The 26946-nt window shown below is 36.8% G+C and overlaps 1 protein-coding gene across 1 annotated transcript in view; it reads right to left on the minus strand.

Moving 5' to 3' along the window:
- The window catches only part of Arp5 (Actin-related protein 5), a 36375-nt gene extending 9932 nt beyond the window's left edge, over positions 1-26443 (minus strand). The window contains exons 1-10 of the mRNA XM_071594411.1: positions 26126-26443; positions 25336-25433; positions 23963-24179; positions 20495-20805; positions 20145-20402; positions 17727-17807; positions 10983-11114; positions 7676-7755; positions 5454-5682; positions 1903-2034 (exon numbers count right to left, since the gene is read on the minus strand). Of these exons, the coding sequence (XP_071450512.1) occupies positions 1903-2034; positions 5454-5682; positions 7676-7755; positions 10983-11114; positions 17727-17807; positions 20145-20402; positions 20495-20805; positions 23963-24179; positions 25336-25433; positions 26126-26255 (1668 nt within the window). The 5' untranslated portion in view covers positions 26256-26443. The remainder of the gene's footprint in view (positions 1-1902; positions 2035-5453; positions 5683-7675; positions 7756-10982; positions 11115-17726; positions 17808-20144; positions 20403-20494; positions 20806-23962; positions 24180-25335; positions 25434-26125) is intronic.
- Between the last annotated feature and the right edge of the window lie 503 nt (positions 26444-26946).

Raw genomic sequence — 26946 nt, forward strand, 5'->3', positions numbered from 1 at the left:
ACACAGGCAGGACTAAGGATATTGATGCCTCAAATGGAGTAACATGAGTACCTACGGAATGGTTACGTATTCCCAATGATGTTGAAAGGTGTCCCATGTCATAAACAAAAAGCAATTGCAATGTGATGCCATTAATGAGAATAATATGTAAGAAGGGGAAATAGATTTTTGCCAATCTCGTTAAGAAGATGTCAGGATCATCAATTACTGAACAATTATTTAAGAGGAGCCATGCGTGGTTCGAGAAGTTAACGAGAAGAACCGTCATCAATGGTGAAGTGAGGCAAGATGAAGCAGCAAGATCTGAGTCAAAGGCAGCAGAGAACTTCATCGTTGACTTCAAACAGCTTGCAGATTCTGAGGGTTTCCAGCCACAACATGTTTTAAATTGTGATCAGATGATTCTCCTCAGGAAGAAGATGCTGAAGTGAACCTTTATGTGTGCAAATAACATTAGAAGAGACTGCATTGCCTGACCACAAGGCAATGAAAGGTCACCTCACAGTGCTACTTTGCACAAATGCAAGTGGCGATTAGAAAATTAAACCCCTGGTTTTTTACCATTCGGAAACTCCACAAGGGTTCAAGAAGGTTTAAGTCCAGAACAGCGGGCTAAATGAGATCTTGTGATGACATGAAACTTTTGCATTGTTCTATGTGTACAAGGCATCACCCTAATACAGCAGTGGTGATACGTACCATAAATTTATTTAATGATCACTGTAAGTCGCATTTTTACCAAATTTTGAAGATTCGGCTTCAAACTTCAAACAAATGTCCATAAACAGCTTTCTAGTAAACAGGAATTAGGCATGAATCATAAATAATTGAAATTTATTTAGATTCTTTTTCGCTTTTACAAATCAAGTTTACATTCCCAGTTATTTCATTTCGAGATACTAGAAAAGGTACTGCGATCCAGAATCCTAAACAATGTGTGAGGGTAAGGTGAAACATTCTCAGCCTGACAATGAAAGACTGCAACTTTCAGTAAAAAATTATTTTATTTTTCTACATATTCTCCCTGGACTTAAACAAACTTGGTCCAACGTTTCTCCAACATCAGTATTCCTTCCAGAAATTGTAAGTCTGGAAGGCTGTGAAAATATCCATCTATAACCCTCCCAACTTCTTCATTGGATTTGAAGCGCTTCCCATGGACAAATTTCTTCAAGTTTGGGAACAGATGGAAGTCTGAGGGTCCTAAATCAGGAGAATAGGGGGGATGGCCGAGCAAATTGTACCCCAAATCCCATAGTTTTCCCATTGCCAACGCACTTTTGTACGCAGTTGCATTGTCCTGGTGAAAGATGATTTTTTTCTTCTTTAAGCCAGGCCTCTTCTGATCATTGGTAGATGGTTTAACTACCTAACGGAGGGCCAGAGTTCGATTGCCTGGCAAGACTCTCTGGGCACCTTCAGCTCCACCCAAGCTGTGTGATTTTTTGGTTACCAGATCTTCCTGGAAAACCATAACTGGTACAGAGAAAGGAACTGCCCCCCACCATGATGTGAGAATTTCACATGCAATCAGGCTTAGTACTGGGTTAACTCTACCATCACCTACCAAACTGACCTTGGGGTGGATTACTGTGTTTACGGTAATATCAATCAATTTGAAGTGTATGTGATAGAATGTAAATTAGAGAAAGAATGGTGACATAAAAAGTATAAGTGCAAAGCAATAACTATGGATGCTATTGGATGATGGCATTAGAAGGCTCCTTGAGACATAATACCATGTTGGATGATGTTGAAGGGTTACACATTGGAGCTGACAATCACTTTATTTTCAGTTTTGTTCACATTCAACACTAATTTTTTAAAAGCTGGTCTTAGCAGAGAAAAACTTTTGAAGATTATAGAAACCTAATAAGAATAATAATTATAACCACTTCTTACCGCTAAAGGTTGACCACCAGATCGCATAGAGATGTCACCAGATCTTAGGCATTCTGGATCATGGCGCCGCAGAGTTTCTTCAATCTCAGCCAGTCGTTCATGCTCTTCCTCACTATCTGAATCTCCTCCTTCCTACAGGACATATCATATAACCATTAGGTCACAAATAATATCATGTCTTATGGCTTAATAGACGAGCATGAATTGCAAATGGTACCTACATATGATTACTATTACCATTATGTGAGAAAGATTAAACAACTTAACTTCAAGTGACATTTTCTGAACTAGGACCAGAATTTCCTATTTTTCAACAATATGCTATTCCTACTCATATAATTATGACAGAGGTAAAAGAGTAACTGGGATTTAGGCACAAAAATTTTTCTGCATGACAAAAATATGGATTTGACAGAAATTCGTGTTTAGCCCAAAAATGAAGCGATTGTATTACGATTGTGGTTATGACACCATCTTGGCATGGTACAACAAAACTCTGTTTCCGACTTCACACTAATAGATTACAGAAAGAAAACAAGCTCCTTCATCACCATATATGTTGCTCTCTCACAAAAGAAACTTCTGTGGATGAGTTTATTGGCACACTTCTTGAGCAAAATCTTCGGTTCTACTCTTTTTATTTCAAATTAGAGAACATCAGCCTTCAGAGATAAGATGTAACTGTCACTTGCAACTCAACCGGGAGCAAACTCTAGGTCTAAACTGAGGTTGTCCCTGCTCCTATTGCTAACTGGAATAAGAATGGTTCCGTGCAGGCACCCTTGTGCTCCTTCAAGATATGTAACAGGGGTGCTGTTAAACACAAGGCATGCTGTGCCAGGAGTACTATTTCTTGATGACATGCCAGACTCACTAGCCTTCTAACAACTAGATATTAAGTGAGATAAATCCTGCCGATGGAAGACTTGGGGAGTGAAGACTTCAATGGATGATCATTATTTTCCCTACTCCCCTATTTAGGTTGTGAAAATTATTGATGCTCCATTTCTGCAACTGAAGGTGTAAAGCTGTGGCGGAACAGAGAGCATGTTTGGGGTTAGAACCTTTTCCTTGCCATGCAGCTCATACCCCAGATGGATCTGAAGAAAAGTCTGTACTTGATGGCGAAACCTTACTTACTGCGTTCACCTCCCGCTAATGATGCCAGGGAATGCCAAATATTCATACATCTCCTCATTATCAAGATGACATCACCATCAAAAAGTTACATGCCTTGCTAGTTACCATTAACCCATCACTTCAGCAAATGGATAATTGCACCATTGTCCAACACGAGCTCCATCCCTTTATCATCACCATGTTTCTCTTTGGTATCCAGTGCATAGCAGAGGTCTTTAGCATGGGAAGCATAGAGCTTCTGGTAATACATGTAAAACAAATGGGTGAACTTAAGCTTCCTGATCGATGTGGCACTGAACAGATATGCCCTTCCCTGCCTGAGTTTCAGTATTTCTTTTTTCTATTTACATAGCACATTGCAAGCCACTGCTAGGGTGTGTGTCTAGGGGTTGATAGCAAGGTAAGACTACTTAATTCAGATCCCTTCTCATTAATGGGAGCACTGCAAAAGATGAGAAAAGGGGAATTTCCACTTTATATTCTTCATATCTGAAGTCATTGTTCATAGTAACGTCATCATCACTATCCCCCATAAATAACTTGAAGAGGAATTTCCTTGTCACAAAGAACATAAAATGCTGCCTTTCTTAAGCAGTTTGAAAGAGTCCATAACTTGCTTCCAAGCCTATGATATGCAGTGCAGGGCATCCAGTGCATTCAATTTGATTGCCTTTACATTCATACCACAATCATGCAGAGATATGAATTTCTATGCAATCACTCTTCGATGATGTACCATTAATGAGTGAATTGCATCAAAATCCAATGGTTGGAGCTCACTCATGCAGTTTGCAGGAATTAATTGTAACTGTACATTTCTTGAGTGTATAGTTGGTGTGTGGGCCTGACACTGATCAATAAGCAGTAGAAGTTTCCTCCGTTGAGACCTCATTTTAGCATCCATAGCATGAAGTTCATCCCCAAATATTTCTAAGGTCATTCATTCATGTTTGGAATTTGCTGCATATTTAGTGGACAAAGTTTTTCCATATTTGACTCAGGAAGCATAATAGGGAACAAGAGGGGCATTGCTATTGCTCTGAAATGCCTCTCCTTAGAATGGTACCAACTCAATCAAAACCATTCTCTTTCCAGATGAAATGGAGGTGCAAACTTTCCAGAGCAGTGACAGGCATTAAGTGCAAGAGACCTCTGAGAGGACTTCCATCAACCTTGGCATGGCAATGAAAATTTCATACCAAGTTGTGCCAAATGGCTTCCAGTAATTCATCCAGGCCATTGACAGGTTATACTTGTACTGTTCACCTTCATAGCACACACCTGCCGATGTGAAGGCCGTGCATTTATCCACTTTGAGCCTGTCTACTCAGACACCTCCTCCCATACTGGCTAAATGTGATGGAGGATAAGTTCACTCAGGATGGATGTGAACACCTGCCATTAAATGTTGATGCAGGCTAGTGAGCACTAACTTTTCAGCTTGGATGAGTCTGCCTCTTTTGATAACAGAACTGGGCATTCCTCATTCAGTCAAGTTGGTAAAGGGCCTGTACCTTACAGGAAAGATGTGAAGATTCTGGCAACATGTTAATGGTTGAAAGAACATTTCTTCCAATCTATGCTAAGATCCAGTGGCACATGCAACAAAAATACTTTTTACTGCTGCATGTAAAATATTGGTATACATTCTAAAGGTTGTTTCACGGATTACACACAATAGGTAAAAATAAATGTACAGATACTGTCAATTTTACTAAGGAGTAAGAAATGTACCATGAGCCTTTTGGAAAAATATGATGATTATTTAGATATATTATCTTTTTTTTCTGAGCTTTCAAAAGCACCATCAAAGTAAAATGAAACAATAATTAATAATTATTACAGTTGTAGATAGGTTCTTTCTTTTAATCAATTCTGCTGGTAAGACTTGCTTTAGAAGTCAATTAAAGTATATTTCTCACACTTCTTTGCCAGATGATTTATTTTTATTGTGACAAAGAGATCTTATAAAATATTTAAGATGAATATGTCATTGCATTCATTATGTTTGCCAATCTACTCTTTGAGTTAATTAACAGTTAAAAAAAAGTTCCGTTAAAAAAATATTGAAATACACCATCATATAAATTTTGTGTTTTCTTAAACCCTAAATAACCACCATTCATAATTACAAATATCCTCCAAAATCAATAGAATTTAAAAACAATCTAAGGTTATTTTATTTTAATAGTTTAAATAGGTATCATTTCTAAAATAACAAAATAATCAACCCACTCATTATAGTTTCACCCATCATTGATTTAATATGAGTTACAACTTAACTCCAAGATTTCCTCAGAATTGGTGAATACCATGTGTACAGTTTTTACAATCACACTGTTGTATTGCTATGAACTAAATCTCGACACTGTAAATTTACATAATAAAATTGCTTGAGCATGACTACTTACACGATTTATAGCTTTGTAAACATCCCAGTCTTCATCTCTCATTCCAAAGGTGTCAGTATCGCCACCAGAGATGCTACAGTTAATCCCACCCCCTGGACGCTTCTTTGTTTTCTCTTTCCTTGCCAATTCACTGATCAGCCTCATTCTCTCCTGGGCAGCCACAGTTCTTCTTCTTGCCATATCCTGACGTCTCTGCCGTCGTTGATGCTGCCTCTCCAAAATTTCCCTCCTGATTGAAATGACGTATCTCTCATTAAATACAGCATCTAAATGTTATTGATTTGGCATAAGCAATTCAGCATTGGGTTTGGTCCCAAGTCAACCTGTGATCAACTTCATAGCTGGTTGGCAGATGTTCTATTGAAATTGGGCATTGAATCACCTGAGGGGAATGCCCCCTCCAAGTGATTCGTATAATTGATGATCACATGCAAAGTTAACTTCAGGCAATGTATATTATCGTACTATGGGTGATGAGAACCAATTCCCTGAGATTTACAGAAATTTGGAAAGTTAGCTTTCGATTTATATTAGTGAAAATATAATGAAGTATATTTCTTCACACTTGGGATGTAGATGCTGCCCTTCATCTTCCATTAATATCCAGGGCTAAATAGTGATGCTAGCATATAAAAGGAAAAATAAGTAAGGTCAAAGCTTACATAACACCTTTATTCTTCATTAATAATGGCAACATCACAACAGGGCATAGCTGTCCCCATTCATTGAATAAATATTTCACTCACCCAACAGAAAAGGACTTTAATGCTAAGTGATTCAGCGAGGAAAATTTTCCTTGGATTAAATAACATACTTCGAAGAATAGAGCAAGTTATTATCAAACAAAATACAATTTGATAGAATATTTATCATAGAGATTTAATAAAAATGAGATTCAAACTAATGCTCAAACAATCAAATTGTTTAAAGCATACTGGTGATCTGAAAACTTTCTAACCTCAACAAGAAGATGACAGCACTCTACAACAAAAGTTGGGGAATGTGTTTGCTCAGGCGCTGAAAGATATCAGGGTCTGATTCATAAAAATTAAATTTTCTCACCTGTCCACATGCTTTGTGAACAGTACACCTGTGTACCGACTATGTACACAGCCTATGCTGATGATCATGAGTTGCCTGGATATAGTCTGAACTCATGCAATGGGTACTTTACCCAATTTGGGATTGGTTCCTGAGTATACAGCTAACCATTAATTCAGTCATGGCACTTTTCACAAACCCGAGGGGAAACCCATTTGGAAGTACATCAGGAAGTCCATAAAAAAGTCTTGTGTAATCAGGGGGCACCCCATTCACATCAAAAGGCACCTGACCCTTGTCCAAAGAGACATACTCGTATTCAAGTAGTCGAAAATTAATGCCACAGCATTTGGCCTTGAAGACTGGAAGAAGAATGGATGAGTCATCCCCCAAAATTTAGCCAACTATGCATGATTTTAGCCATAATGAAGAACCCAAGGAGATTTTAACAGTTTAAGTAAATAATAAAAATATTTTCAGGGTAATTATTAATGCCCAGATAAACTAGTACACTGGGCATTAACAATTAATAGCCAGCCATTTCCTGAAACGCAATCAATATTCATTTTTCTGAGGTGAATGCCTTTTGTTAATTGGTTTTCTGTATCTAAAACAATTACTCAGGTCTAATGATTGTTTAATTTCAACAAATACAGGGAAAAATAAAGAGATGAAAATTTTAACATGGGCGACTGAAATAGTATTATACACCTAAAGAGCATACACTTCCTGTTAATCCTTAAGTTTAAAATATAAATTCATTTCAATGGTATTGGGCTCAACATTGTGAACGTTATTCTCAAGGAATAAAGCAAGCTTTGTAAATTCACACAAATTTATTTATACGGTACCACCGGTTTCATCACATGGGTGACATCTTCAGGTACAATTCTCTGAAAGGAGATGTGTCAACATATACATTTGAAGGTTCACAGAGAAAGAAAGTGATGCACTACTGGGACTACCAGTATTAAAATTTTTGTTGCCAATTCGCAAAGTTTGTCTTATTCCTGCTCTATAAATATATAATTATATTTAACCTCCATTGTCATTAACATACAAAACAATGTATTTCATGCCCAATCTGAGAGGAGTAGAGTCTTATCTTATACTTATAAATGGAATTCACTCAACACTTAGAATAAGTTTACCATTACAAATACAAAGGAAGAAACTCCTACCTCTGCTTCCGTAGGTTTGAAATCCACTCCTCATAATCTTTAGGGTCCATTGAATCTTTATAAAACTTCCCTTTAGGATCCTATGGAAATGCAAAAAATATAATGTTTATTTTTATTTCACACTTTTTCACTATATATTAATTTGATTAGCGGAAGTCTCCTTGCAAAGACAAACCTGAGTGTTTGTCATTAAGTAGCATAAAAGTATATAATAAATCTACCAGTGCCTAAAAAAGTCTCGCTGATTTCTCCAATGCCAAGATGATGCTGACTGTTTTCTGGTGCAAAGAGGGTTGCGCATCACAAATACCTCCCTTAAGGCCAGACAGTCAACATGAAGTACTACCTGGGGGTTATGTGATGCCTAAGAGAGAGAATCAGGCAAGAACAGCCTAACTTTGGAGGAGCGGCGAGTTGTTTTTCATCATAACAATGCGCTGGTTTATTTGCCTACCAGAACTCATCAACTTTAAGCAAAAAAGAAGACCGCTGTGCTTCCCCACCTACCCTACTCACCAGGCCTGGCCCTAAGTGACTTTTTTGTGTTCTCGTAGCTAAAAACTCCGCTCCAAGGGAAAAGATTTGTTATCATTCCAGAGATAGAGAAAAATTTGATGGAGAAGTTTATGAGCATTCTGGAGGAAGCGTTCCAGGACTGTTTCAAAAAGTAGAAACACCTTTGTAACAAGAGGGGAGGAGATTACTTTAAAGGGCACCCTGATCAATAACTTGTTGGTGAAGCATTATTTTTGTAATAAATAAGTTAAAGAAATATTTGAACAGACCTCGTAAATTATATAATTACACATACACAAAAGCACGAGGGCAGTTCAAAACAGTGTGATCATAAATATTTATTGGCATAGTTTATTGGGGAAAATATAATTTTAGGCTATTTTGCTGCCTTAATGCAAAATGTATTTGTGTTACAAGTTTCACTGATTTGACTAGAAGAATGTGTCAATGGCAGGCAGTGAATGTTAAAAGCATTGCATCATGGCAATTATGGAGGTAATGCTTGACGCTGCACTGAACTTCTGCTTTTTTTGAACGAATCAATGGCTTGGGTCTATGCAATGCTACAGGGGACATATTGAGAATATCCTCTTCCCTTGAGCATGGCTAGAAAATGGTCGATTATATTTGAAAAGAGAGAGGTTTACAGTTACAAAGGAAAGAGGACCGAGAGCTCCAGTCACAGCTCTTACAGAAGTACATGTTAACACCACTGCCACCATTATGAGAGATGATAATCAAATACATGGGAAGGCCCAGAAGTACCCTGCCTGACCTAGAGATGGCGGTAGTTGTTTGAAAAATGTCACTGCATTAGAAAGTATGCAATCTATAAAGCATATGTTTTAAGTTTGAAGATACTACGTTGTTCAGTAATTGTTTGGCAGCCGTCAATAGCAAAAGTATTCAATGAACTTGTGAAAACAGAGAAAATTGGTCATCGTTATGTGATACAATACTTTTATTTGAAAGGCCTCAGCCCAAACAATATAAAAGCTGAACTGGATTCTACTCTGGGTGAGTCTGCTCCTTCATTTACCACAATAAAATATTGGTTAGCAACTTAAACAAGGCGGTACGAGCTGTCAAGATGAGCATCGCATTGGTCGATCAAATGAGGTGACGACTCCAGAAACGGTGAAGGGAACCCATCAAGTGAAACTGGATGATCGTCGACTGAAACTGCCCGAGCTAGCAGACATATTGGACATTTAAAAAAGTGCGGTACATCGCATATTAACTGAAAATACGGGCATTAGAAAGGTGCGTGGAAGAGGGGTGTGCGTTTGCTCACACTCTAGCAAAACCAGTGCCGTGAAGATGTTTCAATTGAGTGTTTAGCAAAGTTTCACAGCAACAAAGCAAAATTTTGCACCTTTTCATAACCATGGATGAAACATGGCTCCAGTACTTCACAGCCGAGACAAAAGAACAATCAAAACAATGGATTCAAAAGGGAGAACTGGCGGGATAATTTTTATTGACTATCTTCAAAAAGGAAAATTATCAACGAAGAGTATTATGCAAACTTAATGCAACGTTTGAGCGAAGAAATCAAGCAAAAGCAGCCCCATTTGGCTAAGAAGAAAGTGTTGTTTTATCAAGACAATGCACCAGCTCACAAATCCATTATTGTGATGGCCAAAATTCATCTATTAAAGTTTGAATTGCTACCTCTTGCAGTCAATTCCCCAAATTTAGCCCCCTCAGTTTATTTCCTGTTTGCAAACTTGAAAAAATGGCTCGGTGGTCAAAGATTTTCTAACCATGAAGAAGTGATGTCAGCAGTTAATGGCTATTTTGAGGAGCAAGACAGTTCTTATTATAAAAAGGGTATCGAACTTATTGAACATCGCTGGGAAAAGCGTATAGAGCTGAAAGGAGATCATGTTGAAAAATAAATATAATTTTTTCCAAAATATTTATGTTCGCTTTGTTAGGTCGGGTACTTCTGGGATTACCCTCGTAATGTTAAGACCACTATCAGAAATATTGACAATTCTGCTGGAAGCTACCCTAACATTTGTAAAAGAAAAACTGTATACATGAAACATTTGTGAGTTATAGGTTTGCAAAATTGCAACTATCTAATAAAAATCAATAAGAAGTGTGCTCCTTATCCTCACTCTGGTCCAGACCTAGCCCCATGTGACTTTTCCAGTTCCTCAGCGTGGAGAAATACCTTTGTGGAGAGTGTTTTTTATCATCAGAAGCAGATGTAGGTGAACTGAACATACTTCAATTCGCAATGGGTGCTGCTAACCCAATACTGCAGGTACATGATTGAAACTTGTACCTCACATACATTATAAATCAAGCAAACAAATAATATATAATTAAAGGTTTGCACAAATTATGATTACACCAAATTGAATAACTCTCAGTTAATAGTTTTACCTAAACAATACTTGATTAAAATTTGAAAGAAAATCATAACATAAACTATAGAAACAGCAATTCCACAATTAATATTTATTGCCAACCATGCTACAGGAGAAATCATACAATGGAGAAATTCCACTAAGGAACAGCGAAACCAGAGTCACACAACAATCATCTGAGAATATAATTAAATAAGATATGTGCACAAAATTTATAAAAAATTCATTTCCAAGCTTCAAATTTTTGAGAGATGTTTAATCAAAGGAAGGGAATTTGAAGAAACTGTAAATTTTACTAGGCAATGAAGTGATTGTTCACAATAGTAACACTATACCAAACATTTTTACCATAAAATATAGTCGATAATATTCCAAACTTAAACAGACTTTAAATGAGCAGAAATACTTACATCAGAGACTGATTCTTCAGCTGTTGTTAAAGATGCTATTTTCTGCTTGGTTTTTTCTATTCGAGCTTGCAGCTGAAGTATACTTTTTGACAACTCAGACTCATTGCTAAGTCCACATTCTTTCAGTGTAGCCTTCACAGGTTTGCATGAAAAGAAAGTAGATGATGTTAATTAGCATTCCTAATAAAACAATGGAATATTATATGAATGCTTAGGAAGCTGTTCATAAAACAAATTAGAAAAATAATTTAATGAAATATAATGTAAAATAGCAACTGTTAGTGGCAACCAATACCATGAGGAAATGAGGAAAATTTGGTAAAATACACTATTATACACGTTTCTATTAACATTCTTCCAAGCAGTGATTTCCCTCAAAGAACGGAACCCTGGTATTTATGCTACTCATGACATTGTATATACAGGTCATGTGGTCAGTTCAACCTGTAAATGCAGGTAAACAATGAACACAACACCATATGTCCGTGAAACTAAAAAAAAATCCTTGTAGTAAATGCATTAGATGAAGTGATTTAATATAAACCTCATCAGCATAACTCTAAGATATGAGTGGAAAATCACACATACTCGTAGCAGCGCATCAAAAAATGAGCAGTTACTAGTGGCTATGCAAAACAATCTGCTAGATCTTACCTTCAACATACTACCTTGATCAAAAAGTTCCCGGAATAACCACCGTGTGGCACTCCCATCGTTCCGATTTGAGTTCTGTTTTTTTTTGTTAAATTGGTACATCTGTTGTTGATATTCCCTTTAAATCTTAGTGTCATAACTTGACATTTGCAAAAGTTACGGTCGGTTTTCGGTATGTCCATCAGTGCTTCCTGCGATTTTTCCATTACTTCCTCTCGGCTGCTAAAACGCGTTCCCCGTAATGGTTTTTTAACTCGATTGAACAGAAAGAAGTCACAGGGAGCCAAATCAGGTGAATTCGGTGGCTGTTGGATGGTATTTGTTGCATTTTTCGTCAAAAAATTACGAATAATGATAGCACTGTGCGACGGTGCGTTATCATGGTGCAAAATCCACGAGTTTTCTGCCCACATTTCTGGTCTCTTTCGGCGAATTGCTTCACGCAAACGTCTCATAACGCCCAAATAATACTCTTTGTTTACTGTCTGGCCTTCTGGCAAAAATTCATGATGCACTACACCGTTGTAATCCATGAAAACCGTCAGCATTGCCTTCTTTTTTGACTGAAAACGACGTGGTTTTTTTGGTCTCGGCTCATTTGGTGAACGCCATTCACTTGCCTGATGTCTGGTTTGCGTGTCGTACTCATAAACCCACGTCTCGTCTCCAGTAATGATCCTTTTGATGAATGTGGGATCGGATTCAGCCTCGCAAATCATGTCTTTTGCGACGTCAACACGGTCTCTTTTTTGCATGAAATTGAGGTACTTTGCTGCTACACGACAGAAACCCAAATCATTAACCACAATGTCTTGGGCGGATCCATAGGCAATGTTCAAGTCCTCCGCTATTTCTCTGATGGTTAATTTGCGGTTATTGACCAACATTTCTTTTACTTTATCAATTTTTTCACCGACTTTCGATGTCGATGGTCTGCCACTGCGTTCATCATCTTCGATTGACTCACGACCACTTCTGAACCGCTCGTGCCACTGGTAAACGACCGTTTTTTTTAGAGAATCGTTGCCGAAACACTTTTCCAACATTTCCAACGTCCGTGCGCCACTAAATCCGTTTTTTACGCAAAATTTAATACAAGTTCGTTGTTGCAAATTTAAATCCATTTCTGAAATTGTAAAAAATCGCCAACACACACAGAGATAGATGTACTCTTGGCTACGTAACTTTTGCAAATGTCAAGTTATGACACTAAGATTTAAAGGGAATATCAACAACAGATGTACCAATTTAACAAAAAAAACAGAACTCAAATCGGAACGATGGGAGCGCCACACGGTGGTTATTCCGGGAACTTTTTGATCAAGGTAGTATACTTCATCATCTGAATAATCAATAAAACAACCGATATAAAATTCTGGCATAAGGAACTCACTTTTAGAGAGATAGGTGTCCTTTGCATAGCCAGACTGAACCTTTGCCAACAACCAATACCCTCCCTTAATTCTTTTCTCACTTTCTCCTCCTCCTCACTCTTATCTTCCATACACTTTTTCCACCAATCCTTTTCCCCTTCCTATAACCTTGACATTGTGGAAAAATTAACAAGTTCTGATCACCCATAGATCTGTAGGCAGCCGCTGGTAGGAGCAATCTGAACTACCTGACATACGTGACATAGATGGGTCTCCTATGTCAGGTAGACAGAAGGGGAGCCTGACAACGGGTCATTCAAGAAGTGCCTGTTCCTCAGTGAGGTGGCTACAAATGCATTTGACCCCAGTGGGGCAGCAATTTAAAGTGCCATTATGGTGTCATATCAAGGAAACTATTGAGGAATGTAACAGGGAACCACCTCAAATATTTTGTCAAGCTTAGACTGACATAAACATGATATTGATGGGGCTGACATATGCTCCATGCAGGCTGAGCCCCTTGCAACCCAGGAGTTCGACCTACAGAGGACTGCCTCAGAAAGAGAAGGAAGGCCTCTCTGCGGTGGTCACCACACCAAATTAAGATTAAGTTATTGTTGGGAACAGGTAGGTAAGAAACTATCAAGCATGAGATGAAGAGTGGAAATATGAATATGTTTGGGTTTTACAAGTCGAGACCAAAGGTTAGTGGCAATTATATGAGGATTAGTTACAGAATAATATGCATTGAATGGCAAGAGAGGAAGGAGGGGAGGGTAAGAGAGAGGAGAGGTCTAGGAAGGGGAGGGGAATATGCAAAGGAGGGGCCAAAATTGGGATGAGTAACATTAATAATAGGGTTATAGTATCAAATAAATTAAGGTACGAAGAAGAGTAATACAGACAATGTGGTTCTCATGAATGTTTATATGCAGACACAGCAACAAGGGAAAAATCACTAACTCAGCCTTGAGTGTGTCTACAATGCTTTCTTCTCTTTGTGAAGGAAATGCCTACATTACAAGGAGTAGTGGCGTTAACACATTTGGTTTAAGTGGTTGCAATGTGAATCAAAATGCAATTTCCTATCAAAACAAAGTAAGTTTAAGTAGAAAAAACTGTAGGGAAGCTGAAAGTGCTCCCTTATCCCCAGATCATAATGATTTCGTAGTCGTTCAGCGCTAACATTGTCGGAGAAAGACACTGATTAAAGGCGCTGCAGACATAATTGAGCCTGAAAGCTGCAATCTCATTGGTGTTCCCAGGATAAGGAGCTTGAACATTTGGTGATTTTCCAAGGATACAGCTGCGGCAGTTAAATCCCTCAAAAGTAGATTCTCAGGAGATGTGGAAACTGGATGGTTGTTCACTAAAGGTAATTACACATATTTCCATATGTACACTGAGAGCGACCTAATACATACTTTGAGAAGCCCAGCCATCTGGCTCCAAACTGTACTTGTCAAATGGTATTCTTTTTGTATGGCTGAGCAAAAATTGGCTCAAAGAAAAATTCTGTACCTGATTCAATTGGTGGAGTTGAAATGGTAAATGAAGGATCAAATTACTTTTACTTAAAAATATTAGTGAAGAATATTCAATTTTTAAATGATAAGCTCGCTGAACTAGAAAAAACTTGCATTTAGTGAAAAACTAGACCTGATTTGCATTAGTGAACACTGGATGAGGAACATAAATATAACAATTCCAGGTTTTGTTACAGGTGATAAATTTGTCGGAGGAATCACCATTATGGTGGAGTGATTATTATGTTAAGAGTTCACTTGTATTTGGCAATATGTCATATGTATCTCAGAATTTCAATGAAGGGCTAACACTTGAATGCTCTTTCAAAAAGTGCTCATCAAACAAAACAATTTTAGTGTTAGTAAAATAGAGATCTCCACTAGGAAGTTACTCAAGATTCCAAGAAAAAATGGATAACTCGCTATTCTGAGTGACAAGCCATTCTGAATAGACCAAAGACATCTCACAGTTGATTTAAATTGCAATTTGTTGATAGAAGGACATGAACAGAAACAGCTACTCCAAACCTTATATTCATATAATCTGAAACCATTAGTAAACACACCCACCAGAGTCACTGCTAACACCCAAATATTTCTAAATAATGTTTTTACAGATTTTCTATTCGATGTTTTCAGGCTTAAATAAGTGGAAATCCATTATCACTGAAGTCAAAAATACCAATGTATCTTTCCACTAAATATTTTAATTGGTAAAACTAGTTTTGACGTATTGGCATCATCCTCTGGTACATACGAAGTTACACATAGAGGTCGGTTATATAAACAGTGGAGGTGAAGAGGTAGCTGAAATTGGTTGAAGTTGGTGATGATGGTGGAGGGGGGCAGGCGCAGTGGGCAATGGCGAGTGGGGAGGTTAAGGTTCGAGGAAATTGGAGGTCGTCAGGAAGTTTCACAGTTGGGGGTCACAAGGCATTTACTTATATGACAGAGAAGTTGTCTCAGACGGGAATATCTTAGAAAACAATGTCATTAAGGATATGCCCTTTTTCCACTTGTCTCATCCACAGCTCTTCTAATATCAATGCAACAATTTCAGAGTGTAAAAATCATTCGCCTTGACTGGGATTCGAACCCAGATCCCTCAATATCCGGTTGAGTGATTTAGCCACTTAAGCTACCGAGGCGTCCTCTTAAACTCTGAAATTTTGGGGCTTTTAAAGGAACTAGATGTTGTGACGAAATACCGTACATACAATGTCACAGGCATTCGTATTCGTGCGTGAGGCGCCACTGTCCACGAGGTTAAAGCCAACTTTAAACACTTACGGTGTTTACACTTTGACAAATTCCAAAGAAACTGCGGGAGATGCCGCAACAGTAACTTTTAACGGAGTCATCCGCTAATGTGCATTTCAATGCAACAATTTCAGAGTGTAAAAATCATTCGCCTTTTACACTCTGAAATTGTTGCATTGAAATGCACATTAGCGGATGACTCCGTTAAAAGTTACTGTTGCGGCATCTCCCGCAGTTTATTTGGAATTTGTCAAAGTGTAAACACGGTAAGTGTTTAAAGTTGGCTTTAACCTCGTGGACAGTGGCGCCTCGCGCACGAATACAAATGCCTGTGACATTGTATGTACGGTATTTCGTCACAACATCTAGTTCCTTTAAAAGCCCCAAAATCTCAGAGTTTAAGAGGACGCCTCGGTAGCTTAAGTGGCTAAAGCACTCGACCGGATATTGAGGGATCTGGGTTCGAATCCCAGTCCAGGTGACGCCTCGGTAGCTTAAGTGGCTAAAGCACTCGACCGGATATTGAGGGATCTGGGTTCGAATCCCAGTCAAGGCGAATGATTTTTACACTCTGAAATTGTTGCATGGAAATGCACATTAGCGGATGACTCCATTAAAAGTTACTGTTGCGGCATCTCCCGCAGTTTCTTTGGAATTTGTCTCTTCTAATATGTCAATTTCACACCCTTTTCCTATAAGGGGTAGGATTGCAGGGGTTAAGTTACACATATATATATACATCTTAAGGAATTATAATCTGGGGAATGTCATCCTCATTAAATCAAGTATTTTTAGTTCATAAAAAAATAGTAGGAGTCATACATTATCAACCTTAAAGGGCACATTACCAAACTCTCTTTTAGAATATTTGGGAATATTAACTGTATCTTACGTACCTTAACTGTAACTTACATATCTACCATGCAGGGACTTATGGTAAGAAAAACAAGAGATACTTTAAAATGAATAATATCACTGTCACAAGACCAGAAGATTTAAAGATATACATGGGAAAACATAAAACCTGTCTACGATAGCTGAAAAGCCAACATCTATGTGGACAAAATTGTTTAACAATCTGCCATATCATTTAAAAATTAGACAAGAATTACACTACTCAAGAAAACTTCATTTGCATATCTTGTTGATGAGTGTTATCATAGGGTAAATGAATATATATATGAAAACTTAAAGGGTATATTAGTTTCCTGTCATAACTGTATTTTGTATTTATACCTCTATAATATTTATAGAGGTATAAATAAAGAGGAGTCTTTATACCTTTAGCATAAATTGACCTATATCTCAATGACATGTTCTATACACCTATCACGTATTCTCAATACTGTGCACTGTGTCAGCTGGAAAAATAAATCAATTATTATTATTATTACTTTAGAATAAGGTAGCAAATCATCCTTTCATCAGTGGATTGGTTAAGGAACTAAAGACAGCTCCAAAGCAGCATCATTTCCAGAAGAGCAAAGAACAAAGATTACAATAATAAAATGTTAAAAATCAATAACTGGTTTTCACCAGATGTGCTGTGAATAGCTCTATATGAACGCAATTGTATTTGGCAACTAACATGGTAAATAAATATAAATACAATACACAATGGAAAACATTTGCCAATACATTTTCATGGTCCTAGACATGTTTCCCTAGACAGCCTTAGCTTCACCCGAGCTGTGTGATTTTTCATACACCAAAACTTCAAGGGTGGCTCAGGGAAAGGATCTGGTCTCTCTACCCTGATGTGTGAATTCCACATGCCATTAGGCTTAATATGGGCGGAACTCCACCATCACCCGCTAAACCTATTATGTATTGTCTACTGTTTCACCTTACTGTCCAGCCTTGTAACTAGCTTTACAAAGTAATGCAAGAAATGGTATTTATACCCATTCATAAATTTTGAAAATGCTTACCTCAAACTCAATTTCATCTCCTTCTTCCAATAAATCCTGGGCAGCTAGAAGTTGGTGTAACCGTTCCTCATCTTCAGCTAGCTACAACCCAAGAGATTAAAAAGAAACATTCAACTCCAGTTTAGTTCTTCATTTGAAGCAAGATATAATGTAAAGTCAGACAATTTCAACTGCAGAGGAAGGAGAAAAGAACAATGAATGCAACAAACATGAAGTAATTGGAAATTGAACAAATCCATCAATTTGAGGAACTAAATTAAAAACATCAATTGTTAAACCTCATGTGCATTCCTGGGGGGCTATTACGAACTGGTGTGTCGTATTAACTACACCAGGAGGAGTTAATGCCATCCAATGGTGAAATGTTGCCTACATCAGTTATGAGTCAGGAGATTCGAGCCTCAATGCTAGTTGGTGTGACCATTTTAGGGGGCCAAGTTTTTTCAGTAACTAGCAGTTTCTTATAAAAGAAAATAATCACATCCATAAGGTCCAAAAATTATATTAGTAAATGGTGGACCTTCTAATAGCAGACTATATGGTATATTTTCCTGATATAGGTGTTTATGTAGTTGTTATTCATTCAGTAAAATTGATGGACATGGCACCGAATACCAAATTAACATGAGTAAAATTGTTGATTAATGGACAGGGTGGAGAAGAGAGTAAAATGTGTTTGCTTCTAAGAAAAGGTAATAGACAAATATTTTCAAACCAAATGTAAATAAGGTAAAATAAACTATAAACCAGCAGCATTAAATGCATCTAAAATGGCTGATCATACAAAGATCAAACAAAGGAAATTACTAGGGGAAAATAAAATGTGAAATTATAGTTCCTCTACCGCAATGGTCCACTGAAGTCTGTGGATCAACGAAAATAACAACAAAAAAATAGTTCATGACAGATTACTACACACATTGTCCTTATAATTTGTTTGTCAAGCCATTGCAAAACTCAGGGTCAATATGACAGGATGATGGGAAAATTACATTGAATTTGAAGCATACATCGTGGATTTAAAGTTTTATCTAAGGGGAAGACTGTCTTTAGCATGCGTCAACACCTTATCTGATAGATGCTGAATAAACAGTTTTGGTAAGCAAAGGAAAGGCAATTTTTACAGCACCATTCCAATTTTAAGACTGGAATTTGTCTACACAATGGTGCTACTAACTGATCATTACCATAGTTTATTAATTTTTCTGACTATAGTTTATTTCCAAAAAAAGTCAATCTTGTATTTTAAAAAACATACAAAAGGTATATCAATCAATGTTAAAGAAATAAAACAATACTGATTAAAATGAACACAAATAATGGATGGACAACAATTAGTTTAGAGTTCACCAAAAGATCTCATGAGGACTCATTGTATAGCTCAAGGAAGAAGGTAGAAAACAGTCAATTATGATAGAACACAGAATTTAGTAAACAGAGAAGCTAAGAAATGAAGAGAACAACTGAAAAAGCTTACTCACAAACCTGAAGAAAATTCATAATGAGGAAAAAATCTTAGAGAAGTATTAATTGGTGAAGAAGAAATCTCAATGAGATGGAAAGAAATGAATACAGGACAATCAAGGAATAATATCCTGGAAAATGAGCAGTTTCAGATGAAGAAATTAGATTAACCATAACAGAATTTGATTAATCCCTTGAAGAGTAAAAAGGAAGTTAAGCACCATGGTCAGATCTAAAACAGGAGACAATAGATCCAGCCAAAGAAGCACTTAATATCAATAGCAGATTTCAAACATGTGAAGTAACCAGTACAGATATGAAAGATGTCATTTATACCAATATTATAACTGTGGCATTGTACAGTGTGGAAAGCTGGGGCCCAACCCAGAAAAAGACAAAAGAGGAAATTTGAATGTGTGAATGTACTAGTGCCTGAGTTTAAGATACTATGGACAAGCAAGCAATGAAGAATTTCTTCACAGAGCGAGGGAAAATACAAGTAGAACCAACAGGCTAGAAGGACACCTAGAAAGACGTTGAAATTGATGTGTAAATCTGATTGGGGTAAGATCAGAATCAAAAAAGAGAAGAGGAAGACCAAGGATGGTATTTATGGATGGCAAAAAACAATGATATTGGTACAAGAATGTGAAAGAATTCCTTACCAAGAGATCATACATTCCACCCACAAACTCATATCTTTGAGCCAATTCATTTAATCGAACCATTTCACCGCAAAAATTTTCATTAAGGAAGAATATATTTGCAACTACAGGACTATTTACAGCTACTTACAACTGATTTCAGGAAACATATATTCCTAGTGTTCAACAATCAAAATTTTTGAGCTCACTTTTCAGAATTTCTTTCACTTAAATACACTAACACTTTGCACATAAAGCATGTAATAAGTCCTGTAACTTAAGTATGAAACATTTTAATAAGAACAGTTACCCTTTCTTCCCTTTTCCGAGCATTCATCTCAACTAATCTCTTGGCCAATTCTCGCCTACGTTCCTTCTGTTGCTCCACAGTTAAGATTGGATTGCTGACTGGAACAAATGGAAGCTGTATTCGATGTACATGGGAGTGGTAATAAGAGGTTGATTCAGAACCTCCCTTCTCTCCTTCTTCGACAACTTCATCATCCATCCACTTTGCAAGTTCTTCATCATAATTTTTTGCAACGTAAGTGTGCTCATGTAGAAGTTCCTTATGGAATGGAAAAAAATATCTTAACAAAACTATCAGCAGAAATTTGATAATATGATTGAAGATTGGGGCAAGAAAGAAGTCACACTTACTTCAACTCTGCTCAGAGTGATGGCATTGAAATGAGCTGGATATTTGAGTTGAAGTAAACGATGAAGAAAGTGAGACATATGTGCTCCACCCATTGCCAACCGTCTTGCTTGATGATATTTCACAACTCCTGAGACAACTGGAATTACGTGAGAGGCCCGATAGCCAATGGAAATTACTAGTCCAGTTTTTTTAAAGTCAGTAGCCCAGTCATGAATTGGACAATCATTATTGTGCCAAAAGCTGAACAGCGAGTCAACACCATAGACCACTCCAGGCACACCATAACATTCAAACAACATTTCTGACATCACTGTAAAAAAAATAAACTTTATCTGTCACAAGCACACTCATTGGGAATTTGATTTACCCTTAATTATTTGCTAAAATAAGTAAATAAATATTACTTATTATCTGGTACAATAAATAAGCATACAGATGGAGTTGCTTGGAGATGTGATTTGCTTAAGTACTACAACTGCACAAAGAATCAAATTGGGATGCCAGGGCTTAAAGTTAGGAGGCAAAATTAGGTCAAATATAAAGGTTGAGACATCCTCTGTAATTATGCCACATATTTTCTTACATATGCAACTTGCCTTTTTATGTAACATTTGGGAAAAATTGCACCAGGGAATCAAAATAAAGCGAGTCCACTGCGGTATAAGGGATCACTCTCAGAATCATTGCATTCTGGATGAGCAGTGAATTATAATTACACATGGAGTACATTTAAGAAATTTTATTGGATTTGGGAATACAAGAAATTATGGGATCTCTAATTCAGTATGAGTCAGTAGCACTTCCAGAAAACACTAACCCAATGAGTACTGATCTTAATCATAGAGGTATCATGTAATATTTGCATTTCCCAATTTTCTTGCATCCCATTGTTGCCACGGGGCATCAGTAGCCCCAAATTGTTGTCACAAATGTATGGGATTCACTCTCCTCCCCCAGACATACCTATGAATGTCTTGACACCCACTAAATTATATAAATTAATCCAGCATGAATTACAGGGATAAGTCTTGAGCTACCTGAGTGATGATATCACTTTGCTGCTGAATGCATTAGGAGAATATAACTCTCTTCTGAAGCTAATTAACTTTCTTTATATCATCTGATTCAATTAAATTTCAATTATATGGACACTGCAAACCTAAAAGGTGGATGCAGCCACTCTAGTCAACCTTTGTCCTGTGTACCACGTACTCATAAAACAATGTCTACGGCAATTTTATGTAACAGACTCTGTACCAGTTTCTCTGAATAAGAAATCATTCATTGATATTGCCATCACTAGGTGAAACCAATGGACAAACGATGCCTCATCAAAGTGAAGAAATTCAAAGTCAGTGTGAAATGATATTGCAGAAAATTAACATGGCTTTTACTTCTAGTGAATTGATGGTTGCAGAAGAATAGCATATTTTGCATTGATGTACAAGACTTTGGCAAGCTAGGTTCTAGTGGCAAGGATTACCAATAAAGCTCATTAACAGTGGTTCATTTGTTGTGAGGGAGGATGACTAGTAGAACTTTAGGTAACAATCATGCAATTTTCACTCAATTGACTTGGCATAATTATTGCGTGTGGATAGCAGTAGTCCAGGGGTAGAGCATTGGATATCTGACTTCAGGACCCGGGTTCGACTGCTGGGAAGACTCTCCGGGCACCTGCAGCTTGACCCAAGCTATGTGATTTTTTGGGTAACATCTTCCTAGGAAATCATAACCGGCACAGGGAAAGGAATTGGCCCCCCTACCCTGATGTGTGAATTTCACACGCCGTCGGGCTTAGTACTGGGTGAACTCTACCATCAACCCAAACAGACCTTCAGGTAGATTACTGTGTTTATGGTTTTTTTAATTATTGCGTACAGCCAATTTTGATTATGGCTCTACTTAACCAGAGAATTTAAAGTCTCAAAAACTCTTTAATTAGAAGCTAATAAAATATGCTGATACAGTACTAAGCAGTTGAATTATGATTACATTTCAGTATTAATGGAAACAGTAGAACTTTATGGATAAAAATTACTATTTCACAAACATAGGTTTTGAGGTTTATCAGTTGTGACTTTTTTTTGGCACATGTATATTCAGTAGCAGTAGTTGTAGGGGAGGCATCTCACAGTTGAGGACATTAGTGCCATTAGGGATGAATGCAAAGGAGGAAGGGTGGAGAGATACCCAGCGTCAGCATTTGCCTAGCCTTAACAAGAGGCACCTAATGGTCACACACAATGTAACATCTCATCTGACTGATGGCGTACTCGCTCAAAGGAACATGCACCTGAAGTTGGGATCGAGATACCCTTGAAAAATCTCTACCGCCTTCCGGATTCAAACTTGGACTCACTGGGTGGGAAGCCATTACATTAGCCACCTCTTAATCACATGTAAATTCAGTTCTGCTATGCATCTTTTTCTGCTAGCATATGCACAAGTAAAATGTACACTACTTTTGAAAGCAACTGTGAAGATAAACTGTAACAAACCTTGACGATGGAATAACTGAATGGTAAATCATACAAATATTCATAGAATATACCACAATATAATTGATTATTACATTCAGTAATGACAGGCTAAATCATTGGGCGAATATCGGTTTTCTTGTCACTGACAAGCAACAAGTCATACCTCCCAAAAGAACCAAGGAATACAAAGCGTGTATATGTAATTTTATGTTTAACCTATAACAACTCATTAAATAAAGATATTAATAAATACATCCATCAAATTGTATTTAGAGAGTGTTAAAATTGGAGATAAACTCACAGTACACATTAAGTTACACAATATCCAGGTTGATTACTAACATTAAACAATTTTTGAATGGTTTGTAAGGAAAATTCTCGAGTTATTTTATGTATCACAATTTATCTCAATTTGTATCTCCAAAAAATGCAAAAAGCACCAACTATAAATGTGTTCTGGTAGAGAACATTTGCTTAAACATGCATATATCATTGTTATCTTTTGGGCTAGTGAGGGCCGCATTTTAATACATAAGTTACCAGTACTGTTCAATTTACTCTTACAATGGTCTTTGATCAGGGTAAAGGTAAGCAGTCTTCCAAGTAGGACAGTAAATACAGCTAGTTTTCATTCAATACTTCACTCAGTAATTATCAAATTTCAGATATCACGGAAAGGAAAAAGAATCAATCCTTTGGAGAGAGAGCATTAAACCTTGGAGATTTCCTATTTATTAAAATGAGAATAGTGAACTAGGTTGCTGTTTGGCTCCAAATTATTATAAATCAAAATAAATACCTGAATTAATTCCATAACAACGGTACGATTAAATATTTCCAGTTATATTGAAATAAAATGGAAACCATATACCTTGGCTTTTACTCTCATTTTAACTACCACATTGAAAAAACTATTCTTAAATGGTAATGAGAAACTACTGAATATTTATCAATAACTGTTGTAATTGCAGCAATGTCACTTACAGTTGCGGGAATAATTTGGATTCTGAAAAGCCTCTGTCAAAACAATTGGGTGATACACTCCTCCATCTGTATCTATTCCAAGCCTTGAAAAGATGTGATCAAATATGGTCTCTTGAGCTTCGAAATGTGTTACAACATTGCGATCAAATTGTGTTTTCAGCTGAAATCGAAGTGCTTCAATATTGGCAATATCATTTCCAACTTGGGTTTCACCATCCTGAAATAAACACCGTGTGTACTTATCTGTATTACAAGGTAACATAAGTAACACTCATAGCATTATATAAATAATATGACACTACTTTAAATGAGACAACTTTAATTATTTTTTGTCAGAGTAAGTACTTAGTAAAGGTCAGCCATGGATATGAATAATGAGCGATCTCATACCAGGAATTTTTTGTGTGACATTGACAAATTATGCTCTGCTATTATGCTTTGCTATTTATAATTTGACAACATGGCCTCTTGGAAGTATTGAAATGGTATGGACTATGATTAGGTGGAACAAGTAACTTTAGAGCAGTTGCATTCCCCGCAAGTGCAGTAGGCCAGGGTGCACATTAACACTGGTTGATTGGAAAAATCGCCAAGATATTGATTTTGTCTAGTCTTACATAAAAATCATGGAGACATATTGTCAATACGAACTGTTGTGCTGTGAACTAGCCATCATGTAATTAGAGAGTTCATTGCTCATGGTAAAATTATTTTTAGATATCTTCTGACTGAATATATGTGGGCAGATATATTAACAAAATGTTTGCACCATCCAAAACATCAAAGGAGTATAGGAGTACATACTGTAAAATACACTTAGCATGTAGAAAGAGTGTGTTTGATATTAATCAATATATTGTCATGATTCTTGAGATTACTGCATTTTCTTTGTGGTAATTGTGGTCTTTTGTCACATGTTCTCTTTTTGGAAATGTGTTGCTTTTAAAAACAAACAAGTCACATAAAACCCTTTACAATTAATTGCCATAAAATGATTTTCCCCTTCACAAAATAATGACAAACATTAGCCTGGAAGATTTTCCAGCATATCTCCAAAAGTGCTGTGACATTTGAGACTCCAATTACATGCATCTGAAATGGTTTGCTACTATGCCACATTTACATAGAGAACATATGTTATCCATAGACTGCCCCAAAAGGGACTGATAGGAAGAAATATATTTTTTGGTGTGCAAGACAAATGTTCTCAAACATGCTGCTTTCAGAAGTTATTTCAATTTATGCATTTTAATGTCATAAATAATATTTAAAAATAAGAAATTTACTTCACTGTTCTTTTTAAAATTAAATTATAACAGACCCAGATAAAATTAGTACTTTTTCTAACTCTACAAAAAACAAATCCAAATTACCTTCTTACCCCTTTCCTTCCTCTGTTTTGCGATGAGATTTTTGAAAACTAATGATGGTTGAATCTGCGTGGCCCATCCGGCTCTACACTGATATGAGCCTGAAATGAATTAGAGCTAATGAATGATTCATTCATCAATATTGATAAGCTCTTGCAAAATCTTCCCTCTAGAAATCCTATTAAAGTCCTGTTCTAGGAGTCCCGTCAAATTAACAGACTTCGCTTGTAATTATACCATGAACTTAGAAAAGATTTAAGGAATAGGCGAAGAAAGTGCGGAGGTAGTGTGTTGTAGAATGGCGTATCAAGAAGGACTAAAAATTAATGAAATCGTAAAGTTGTGGATGCACAGCATTAAATAACCGATTAGATACGCACAAAACAAATTGCCGAAGTAAATTATGCACGGGCAAACTGCAGGAATAATGCAGAATCTGAGGAAACTGGCGTAAGGGAATCAACGGAATGATGATAGAAAGAGATCTCGAGGATCAACAACTAGCTGATTGAGAAAGCTGGAGATTGGGATTCAGAAGACGGCAAATATTGTCATAGATGAAATCCATTCTGGAAGTAAAATACTAATCGCATTACAAAAATGAATAAAAAGTCATGTCATAGTACCGTATTGCTTAAATGCTATCTTTGGAATAATTACAGATAACTTTGATCAAATTATATTATTCATTGCAATAATTTAGGACAGTAGTTAAGACGTTTTAAGGCTGCACACAGAAATTTACATAAATTAACTATGATAATTTAAACCGGGATTTCCACAGGATACTTACCATTGTCGATTACAATTGGCATCGCCGTATCTCTAAATAATGCATACGACTGAATCGAGTCCGGAATTGTTTTAGCATCCTTAAGCTCAAAGGTATTCATGTTTCTCAATGTTTGCTGGGTGTTAAACATGATTTACACACGTTCAGGTAGACAGTGTCATCAATAACACTCACATATTCATTAAAAGTGACGAAAACACTCACTCGCGATTAGTACTTAAACTCCAAACATTCTAAATTCTTCAGGCTTGTCCATACAAATCCACAGTAAAACAATTATGAATTTCAAAAGCATAGAAAAGACAAAGGCCGACCAGTGACAATTCACGGCATATGATGCGGAAGTGCAGCTCACGTAGTATGATACTATTTGATAGGTGTCGTAACGTCCGCGGGGACGCAAGGTTCTTCCGGAAATTTAAAATTGTTTTATATTTTATTTATTTTAAATGTTGTGATGAGCGCTAAATGTAATAAATTCTTTGCTGCATCTGAACATTTACCTGCCCTCAGGCCGTAGCTCTACAGTTCTGAGAAATAAAATCAGAGTATATTTTGGGCTTAACGTAAGTGTTTTATGAACAAATTGAAAGATGGTTATTTGTCATCAAACACACAATAGAGATATTGCATATTATGAAACTAGAAGTGAACATAGGGTTCTACGAATGGAATGAGTGAATAAATAAATGAGAAGCCTTAGGATAAAACGCATTAAATGATGACATTACGGGATATTATGATGCCACTGAATAAAATTATTTTAAATTAAGTGAAACTGTTACGCCGGGCATCAATTTACGTTAAAGTCCAATTAATAA

This window comes from Hetaerina americana, unplaced genomic scaffold, assembly GCF_022747635.1.
Source record: "Hetaerina americana unplaced genomic scaffold, ioHetAmer1.1.p SCAF_60, whole genome shotgun sequence".
Taxonomy (NCBI): Eukaryota; Metazoa; Arthropoda; class Insecta; order Odonata; family Calopterygidae; genus Hetaerina; species Hetaerina americana.